The sequence below is a fragment of the Chiloscyllium plagiosum genome, chromosome 33, assembly GCF_004010195.1.
Source record: "Chiloscyllium plagiosum isolate BGI_BamShark_2017 chromosome 33, ASM401019v2, whole genome shotgun sequence".
Classification (NCBI taxonomy): domain Eukaryota; kingdom Metazoa; phylum Chordata; class Chondrichthyes; order Orectolobiformes; family Hemiscylliidae; genus Chiloscyllium; species Chiloscyllium plagiosum.
In genome coordinates, this window is record NC_057742.1 from 36,489,541 (window position 1) to 36,499,708 (window position 10,168).

At 43.5% G+C, this 10,168-nt stretch overlaps 1 protein-coding gene across 3 annotated transcripts in view; it reads left to right on the forward strand.

Annotated features, from left to right (window-relative positions):
• LOC122540019 (integrin beta-3-like) overlaps positions 1–10,168 on the forward strand; it is a 99,762-nt gene that overhangs the window by 14,376 nt on the left and 75,218 nt on the right. For all 3 annotated transcript variants that reach the window (XR_006309230.1, XM_043675308.1, XM_043675309.1), the window contains exon 2: positions 7,011–7,096. Coding sequence is in view for 2 of the 3 variants with exons in the window: in XM_043675308.1 (XP_043531243.1) it covers positions 7,011–7,096 (86 nt within the window). In the remaining variant the exon portion in view is untranslated. The remainder of the gene's footprint in view (positions 1–7,010; positions 7,097–10,168) is intronic.

The following is a 10,168-nucleotide window of genomic DNA, read 5'->3' on the forward strand; positions in this document are numbered from 1 at the left end:
AACTGACACTGAGCTTCCTGTAGCCTGCCACTTTGACGCGTCACTGTGTTTCTTGGCCAATATCGCTGTCTCAGGATTGTTGCAATGCTCCAGCAAAGCTCAATACAAGCTGGAAAAATAGCACGTATTTTGCACATGGGATCTCTGCAGTCTTCAGGACTTAATATTGTGTCCAATCATTTTAGGGCCTGACCACCTTCTCCCATATCCTTATACCAACCCTCACACACCTGACCTTGGGAGGTGATGACCTAGTGGTATTGTCGCTTGGCTATTAATCCAGAAATCTAAAATAATGTTCTGGGGACCTGGGTTCGAATCCCACCACAGCAGATGGTGGAATTTGAATTTAATTTTAAAAAATCTGGAATTAAGAGTCGATTGATGATCATGACACCATTGTCAATTGCTAGAAAAACCCATCTGGTTCACAAATGTCCTTTAGGGAAGGAAATCTGCCATGCTTCCTGGTCTGGCCTACGTGTGACTCCAAACCCACAGCAATGTGGCTGACTCTCAACTGCTCTCTGAAATGGCCTAGCAAGCCAATCAGTTGCATTGATCGCTGGAAAGTCACAACAAAGAAATGAGACCGGACAGATCACCTGACATCATCCTTAGAACCAGAAAAGACAATGGCAAAAACACAAACAACCCTGTCAACCATGCAAAGTTCTCCTTACCAACATCTGGGAGCCAATGCTGAAATTGGGAGAGCTGTCTCACAGACTAGTCAAGCAACAGCCTGATATAGTCATTCTTACAGAATCATACCTCACAGATAACACCCCAGACACCATCATCACCGAACCTGGATATGTCCTATCACACTGGCAGGACAGACCCAGCAGAGGTGGCAGCACAGTGGTTTACAGTCAGGAGGGAGTTGCCCTGGGAATCCTTGAAATCAACTCTGGACTCCATGAAGTCTCATGGCTTCAGGTTAAACATGGACTAGTAAACCTCTTACCATGTACTGTCCTCCTTCGGCTGATGAATCTGTACTCCTCAATGTTGAATAACACATGGAGGAAGCACTGAAGGCGGCAAGGGTGCAAAATGTACTCTGGGTGGGAGATTTCAATGTCCACCACCAAGAGTGGCTCAGCAGCAGCATTACTGATTGAGCTGGTTGGGTCGTAGAGTCATAGAGATGTACAGCATGGAAACAGACCCTTCAGTCCACCCCGTCCATGCCGACCAGTGGGGTTCTGTCCTGGTGGCGGTTGGAGGGGCGGGGTTCAAGGGCAGAGGACCCCACTGGAACCTTTAACACTATGGCAGTCCCAGTCTATGTTTAAAAAGTTAAAATCCCCTACCATAACTACCCTATTATTCTTACAGATAGCTGAGATATCCTTGCAAGTTTGTTTCTCAATTTCCTTCTGACTATTGGGTGGTCTATAATACAATCCCAATAAGGTGATCATCCCTTTCTTATTTCTCAGTTCCACCCAAATAACTTCCCTGGATGAAATTACAGGAATATCTTCCCTCAGCACAGCTGTAATGCTATCCCTTATCAAAAATGCCACTCCCCTCCTCTCTTGCCTCCCTTTCTATCCTTCTTGTAGCATTGTATCCTCGAACATTAAGCTGCCAGTCCTGCCCATCCCTGAGCCATGTTTCCGTAATTGCTATGATATCCCATGCTCGACTGGGTCAGGAGCAGGTGGTGAAGGAACCTAAAGAGGAGAAAACATACTTGACCTCATCCTTACTAATCTGCTGGCATCTGTCCATGACAGTAAAGGTAAAAGCAACCACCGCACTGTCCTTGTGGAGATGAAGTCCCTCCTTCACACTGAGAATGACCTCCATCATGTTGTGTGGCACTATCACCTTGCAAAATGGGACAGACTTCAAACTGATCTAGCAGCTCAAGACTGGGCATCCATGAGGCACTGTGGGCCATCAACAGCAGCAGAACTGTACTCCAGCACAATCTGCAACCTCATGGCCTGGCATATCCCCCATTCAACCATTACCATCAAGCCAGGCCATCAACCTGGTTCAATGTAGGAGAGTGTCAGAGAGCATGCCTGGAGCAGCATCAGGAATATCTAAAAATGAGGTATCAACCTCGTGAAGATACCAAAGAGGACTACTTGCATGCCAAATGGCATAAACAGCAAGTGATAGACAGAGCTAAGCGATTCTGCAACCAACGGATCAGATCTAAGCTCTTCAGTCCTTCCAGATCCAGTCATGAATGGTGGTGGACAATTAAACAACTCACTGGAGGAGGAAGCTGCATAAATATCCCCATCCTCAATGATGGAGGAGCCCAGCACATCAGTGCAAAGGATAAGGCACAACAATCTTCAATTAGAAGTGCCGAGTGGATAATCCATCTCAGGATCCTCCAGTGGTCCCCAGCATCACAAGATACCAGCTTCCAGCCAATTCGATTCACTCCATGTGATATCAAGAAACAGCTGGAGGCACTGGATATTGCAAAGGCAGCGGGCCCTTATAACATTCCGGCAATAATACTGAAGACATGTGCTCCAGAACTTGCCACTCTGACCCAAGCTGTTCCAGTACAGTTACAACACTGGCATCTACCTGACAATGTAGAAAATTGCCCAGGTATGTCCTGTCCACCAAAAGCAGGACAAATCCTACCTTGGCCAATTCATCTGGCTAGCACATATTTGGATTATCTGAGGAAACCCACACAAACACTGAGAGAAAGTGCAAACTCCACATGGACAGTCACCTGAGGTGGGAATCAAACCTGGGTCCCTGGTGCTGTGAGGCAGCAGTGCTAACCACTCAGCCACTGTGCCACCATGAATACAAAACAACATTGACTGCTATCACAGTCAACCCATTGTCAGCCACGAATAATCCCCATTAGCAGCTATTGATTCTCCCAGGCTGACCTTTGCCATTTCCTTTGTCCGCCCAACTGTTTTTCTTAAGGCTCTATCTCCACCTATCAGTGACTCCTTCCTTTTTTGCCACCCATCTTCAGCATATCAACCAATCTTTTTACAGCCTCAATCTGTTTTGAAGAAAGGTCACTTGATCTGAAACATTAATTAATACATGCCTTTTGACCTCTTGAGCTTTCTCCAGAATTGAGTAGGGGAAACGTCATTCTCCTGTTCCCTAGATGCTGCCTGACCTGCTGCGCTTTTCCAGCAACACATTTCCATTTTTGACCTCTTGAGCTTTCTCCAGAATTGAGTAGGGTCAAGGCTCACCCAACACTCCTCACATGCACTTTCCTGCCCTTTCTTCATCACCTTTGATTCCCAACTGATCAAGCATTAAATATCTCAGCATTAAATATCCACAAGAATTTTGCCCCACAATTTTGTAGCAAGGGGTTTGAAAGACTCACAGCTCTCTGAGAGAAGAAATTCTTCCTTATAATAAATTGGTGCCCTTTTTTTTCTGAGGCTATGCCCTTTAGTCTTAGACTCTCCATGAGGGGAAACATCCTCTCAGCATTTACCCTTTAAGAAGCCTGTAAGTTTCAAAGAGCTAAGCTCTTATTCTTCTAAATTCTAATGTTTTTAAATATGAGCCAGGTCTGACTCCAACCAGCAGAGATTCCAGTTTTGCTACGGTTTCTTGATGCCACATTTGTTTTAATGCAGCCCTTGTAACAAGGGCTGAGACTCTCACCTCCCCTCTAGAATTCAGCTCTTTTGTCCATGTTTGAGCTAAGGCTGTAATGAGGTCAGGAGCTGAGTGACCCTGGTGGAACCAAACTGGGCGTCACTGAGCAGATTATTGCTGAGCAGGTGTTGCTTGATAGCGCTGTTGATGACACCTTCCATCACTTTACTAATGATCAAGAGTAGACTGAAGGGAAAGTAACTTGTCGGGTCGGATTTGTTCTGCTTTTTGCATATAGGGCATACTTGGGCAATTTTCCACATTATTAATTAAATATACTTAAACAGCTTGGCTAATTTGTGTTATGTTCCGAAGCAGAAGTCTTCAATACTATTCTCATAATGTTATTAGGGCCCATCATCTTTGTACCATCCAGTGTCTCCAACCGTATCTTGATATCACATGGATGAGAGAGTGAGGACTACAGATGCTGGAGTATCGGAGTCAAAAATTGTGGCGCTGGAAAAGCATAGAGGGTCAGGCAGCATCCAAGGAGCAGGAGAGTTGAAGTTTAGAGCACAAAAGTGAATCAAATTGGCTGAGGACTCAATACTGTAATTGTAAGGACCATTGGAGGAGGCCAATATGGATCATTCATTTGACACTTCTGGCTGAAGATTGCCGCAATTGCTTCAGCCTTATTGTGTACAGTAATGTGTACTCCCCTATCAGAGAGAGGGTGGTGGTGGGGGGTTGCTTTTCAGACTGGAGGTCTGTGACCAGTGGTGTGCCGCAAGGATCGATGCTAGGTCCGCTGCTTTTTGTCATTAATATAAATGCTTTGAATGTGATCATTGGGGGTATAGTTAGTAAGTTTGCCGATGACCTCAAAATTGGAGATGTAGTGAACAGCAAAGCAGGTTACCTCAGAATACAACAGGATCTTGGTCAGATGGGCCAATGGGCCAAGGAGTGGCAGATGGAGTTTAATTTAGGTAAATGCGAGGTGCTGCATTTCGGAAAGGTAAATCAGGGCAGGACTTATAAACTTATTAGTAAAGTCCTGGGGAGTGTTGCTGAACAAAAAGACGTTGAAGTGGAGGTTCATAGTTCCTTGAAAGTAGAGTCTCAGGTAGATAATATAGTGAAGAAGATATTTGGTATGTTTTCCTTTATTGGTCAGATCATTGAATATAGGTGTTGGGAGATCATGTTGCAGCTGTACAGCACATTGGTTCGGCCACTTTTGGAATATTGTGTGCAATTCTAGTCTCACTCCTTTAGGAAGGAAGTTGTGAAGCTTGAAAGGGTTCAGAAAAAATTTACAAAGATGTTGCCAGGGTTGGAGGGTTTGACTATAGGGAGAGGCAATAGGTCAGAGCTGTTTTCCCTGGAGCATCAGAGGCTGAAGGATGACCTTATAGAGGTTTACAAAATCATCTGGGGCATTGATAGGGTAAATAGATAAGGTCTTTTCCATGGTTTGGGGAAGTCCAGAACTAGAGGGCATAGGTTTAGGGTGAGAGGGGAAAGATTAAAAGGGACCTAAGAGGCAACCTTTTCATGCAAAGGGTGGTGCGTGGATGGAATGAGCTGCCAGAGGAACTGGTGGTGGCTGGAACAATTATAACATTTAAAAGGTATCCTGCTGGGTACATGAATAAGAAGGGTTTAGAGAGATATGGGCTAAGTGCTGAGCAAATGGTGAGCTGCGAGGGTTTTTTTCTTTTTATCAGTGTAATTTCAGTGAGAGGATGCAAAAAAAGAGAGAAATGCTGAAATTAAGGTTTTACTAATACTTGGGTTGAAAAAGGAAAGTTTCAATGTAAATTGCGCCATGCTGTGAGTTTTTGATGTTTAAAAATTTTGGTTTGTTAAAACACTGGTTCAGAAAGTCCTTTTAAGTATAGGGAATAAGCAGGCAGGGAAAGAGTTAAGTTCTGAGTTTTGTGAAACAAGAGGTTCAGCTGAGCTTGACTCAGATCAGATAAGAACTTACAGTTAACAATGGGGTGCTGGAGGCAAGAGTAATGGGTTAACAAGATGGAAAAGCAGTCACTATGTAGAACCGTTTAACAATATTGGAAGCATTCCGTCTGCAAGGTCAGCTAACAAGGGGAAAGTATCCATTGTATAAATCCAGTTAACAAGGTTAAGAACATTCACTGTGTAACAGTAAAGGGCTTGGTCTCTGCTATTGATATTTGTTGACTGTAACGATCACCCAATTAATATGTATGTTGCCTTATCTGGATTCTGCTCCTGTAAAGTGACTATATACTTCATTGAGAAGCTACTCTTCCAGAGAAGACTGTGAACTCATGTCTCTGTGCACATGGGCGATCGTTCTCTCTCTCTCTCCAGGGCCCTGAATAAAGATGAAGGAGGTAAAACTACACTGGATCTCTGAGCGTTTTGCTTCAACTGAAGGGGAATGGGGCAGCAATGGGACTAGATTAATTTAGGATATCTGGTCAGTATGGACGAGTTGGACCAAAGGATCTGGTTCTGTGTTGTACATCTCTATGACTCCATGACTATGACTCTGTCGTTGAGGATGGGGGTATTTGTGGAGCCTGTTCCTCCAGTGAGTCATTTAATTGTCCACCAGCATTCATGACTGATGTGGCAGAACTGCAGAGCTGATCTGTTGGACAGATTTTGCAGTTTGGTTTGCAGCTAGTCCTGTTTGGTATCTTCAACAGGTTGAAACCTCATTTTTATGTTTGCCTGTTGTTGCTCCTGACATTCCCTCCTGTAGTCTCCACTGAACGAGGGTTGTTCTTTTTGCTGAATGATAATGGTAGGGTAGAAGATATGCTGGGCAGTGAGGTTGCTTCTCTTAAATCTGAACAATTGTCATATTGGACTTGAAGCATTTACTCTTCTTTAGCTTTCCACAGATGCTGCCAGACTTGCTGAGTTTCTCCAGCAATTTCTGTTTTTATCACTAATTTTATATTCCATTTCACTTGCAGTGAGCAAAAGTAGTCCTTCGTAATCACTTGATGTACCTGCACACTAACTTTATGAGATTCATGGCTCATCCACGTCCTTAGATTCCATTCTCTTTCAGAATTTGGGGGGGCTCGGTGGTTAGCACTGCTGCCTCACAGCACCAGAGACCTGGCTTCGATTCCAACCTTGGGCGACTGTCTGTGTAGAGTTTGCACATTCTCCCTGTGTCTGCGTGGGTTTCCTCCAGGTGCTCCAGTTTCCTCCCACAATCTAAAGATGTGCAGGTTAGGTGGATTGGCCGTGCTAAATTGCCCGTAGTGTTAGGTGCATTAGTGAGAGGAAATGTAGAGAAATAAGGAATTGGATCTGGGTGGGTTACTCTTCGGAGGGTTAGTGTGGACTTGTTGGGCTGAAGGTTCTAAGTTCATATTATGTATAGGTGTACACTTTGTCAATAATTGTTGTTATCTTTTTCTCAGGTGATAATCTCTGCGTGTCAAGAGGAGCAGCAACGTGTGCAGAATGTTTACAAATCGAACCATATTGTGCCTGGTGTTCACAAGAGGTAAGAGGGGGGAATGCAGGTACTGTTTCTGAATCACCATCATCATCCTTGGTGTTACCGTGGACCCAGAAATTAAACTGGGCCGGCCATACAAGTATTGTACAGCTACAACAGCAGGTCAGAGGTTAGGAATCCTGCAATCCTGACTCCCTAAAGTCTGTCCACAAAGCATAGGTCAGAAGTGTAATGCAATACTCTCCACTTGCCTGGATTGGTGCAGCTCCATTATAGAGTCGTAGAGTCATGCAGCACCGAATGGACCCTTCGGTCCACCTAGTCCATGTTGAACATAATTCCAAATTAAACTAGTCCCACCTGGCTGCTCTTGGCCCATATCCCTTCAAATCTTTCCTATTCAGACTTATCTAAGTAGCTTTTAAACATTGTAACTGTGCCCACAACCTCTCAACTTCCTACACTTCCTCCTTTCTTTATTACTCAAGCCTTCCATAACCAGCCACATCCTTGTAAATCTCTTCTGAACCCTTTCTAGCTTAATAATATCTTTCCAATCCACAAGAAGTTTGAAACCATTCAGAACAAAGCAGCCTGCTTGATAAATACCCCATCCACCACCTTCAGCACTCACTGCCTTCACCACCAATGTACAATGGCTGATATTTGTCCATTCTATAACATCTACTGCAGAACTCACCATAGTTCTTTTGACAACCTCTTCCAAATACGCAGAAGGACAAGAGCAGCAAATTCATGGGGACAGCACCACTTGCAAGTTTCCCTTCAAGTCATACACTATCCTGACTTGGAAATATACTGCTTTGCCTCCACTCTCACTGTATCAAAATCCCGGAACTTTAACTACCTTCATAATAGCACAGTGGGTGTGTCCACACCAGATGGACTGCAGCAGGTCAAGAAGGTAACTCAGCACTACCTTGTTGAGGGTGACTAGGGATGAGTGCTACATGCTGTCCCAACCAGAATGCTTCTAACTCATGAAAGAATAAAATGAAAGAAAAATGATACTATGAACTTTCAGTGGTTCTGCATGATTTCAACTCGAATTGGGTTGGGTGATTCAGTGTAAATGTAAAGAAGAATTTGATTTGATTTATTGTAGTCACATGTACCTAGGCACAGTGAAAAGATTTGTTTTGGGAGCAGAACAGGCAGATCATCATAAACAAGGACATAGAGATTAAAGAGTTTTAGGCAAAGTGAGGCAAACAGGTTACACTGCCCAGGAGATGTGCAAAGCAAGATCATCAGTATTTGAAGTTAGAACATAAGAACTAAGAGCAGGAGGAGGCCATTAGGCCCTTCAAGCCTGCACTGCTCTTCAATAAGATCCTAGCTGATCTTCTCATGGACTCAGCTCAACTTAGCCGCCTTCTCACTGTAACCCTTAATTCCTTTATTGTTCAAAGCCTCAACTGTGCTTCAATGTGTCATGCAGTGTCAATGATCTTCTTCGTGGCCTTAACATAACCCATCCTCACCCATGTACTTCATGATGGCCTAGCAGGCAGCAATGATACAACACTTGGAGTTGTGCATGAATTACACTTCATAACGCAATGGGCAATACTTCAACCCTGGAATCACCTCAAATCATACTAACAGTAACTAGGTTATTTGCCTTAGATTATATTTTCACTAGTAGAAAAACAAAACAATGTTGTTTTCTGAACTTTTCGGTCCTTCCCAATTTTAAATAGCCGAAACACTCCATCCCTACACTAGCAAGGTTTCAGTGTGTAAAGTAACTGTCGTCTTAGTAGACCATAAGACTGTGTTTTCATTCATAGAAGCTAAAAATCACACAATACTAGGTTATAGTCCAACAGGTTTATTTGGAAATACAAGCTTCCTTTAACCTGTTGTGTGATTTTTAACTTTGTGCACTCCAATCCAACATCAGCACCTCCACATCATTAGTAGAAGCAACCAGTGGTGGTTTAATCTGAGGGTCACTACACTCAGGAGGTTGAAAAGGTGGGATCTAGAAGATAATCTCAGCCAGTGCAGGAATTGAACTCATACCATTATTATCCCTCTACATCACAAACCATCCAACCAACTGAGCTAAACCAGATCCCTAGCTGCAGGATGCGTGCTTCACCAGAATGAAACACACTCAACTGTGTTCCCAAATATACAATTTCCAGCATTCAGAAGGACAAAGGCAGGAGGTGAATGAAAGCACCATCACCTGCAATTTTCTGTCCAAATTGCGCAGATTTAATTGGGAGAGTTTCTTTGAATTGCAGCTAAAGACCGGTCCTTCAGTTCCCCACATTTACTTAGAGCAGACGACATGTCAGATATTGTCTTAACATTTCAAATTTAATTTTATTCAGCTGTACAGGAAGGAAATTCAGGAAATGATTTATTTGTGTTTTTGAGACATGATAAATTTCAGCTGAACATGCTGGCCTTTTTTCAGTTCTTTGTTTTCTGTGTTATAAACTTGTTTGCTTTACATTGGCAATGTAGAGTCAAGTAATTTGTATAATTTATAGTATTATATGCGTATAAAATAGGCACATGCTTTATGCTCAGGGTCAAATACTACCCTTGGAAATTTAACGCAGTGGCAAGTAAAATGTGTAATAAGTAAATGTCAGGAATTTCCTTCCTTCAGGAGAGTGATGAGCCACTTGCTTTTGATATTCAATAACATTAATATTGAGTTGTACGCATCAATATTCTAGGACATCACTAAGGGGAACAAATGGTGCTGGAGTAGGCCTTCTGAGCCCACGGCTCATTTGCTACAACTGCTTTTCTTTTCGTTTCTTTCTTTTTTCGTTTTTTTCTTTCTCTTTTATATTAGACAGAATTCATCCCTTGTGGTTAGAGGGTTCCTAGGCAGAAGATGAGGCGCTCTTCCTCCAGCCGTCGTGTTGCTATGGTCTGGCAATGGAGGAGTCCAAGGACCTGCATGTCCTTGGTGGAGTGGGAGGGGGAGTTGAAGTGTTGAGCCACGGGGTGGTTGGGTTAGTTGGTCCGGGTGTCCCAGAGGTGTTCTCTGAAACGTTCCGCACCCCACCACCAGGGATATATTTCCCTCCCCTCCCCTATCAGCGTTCTGAAAAGACCACTCCCTCC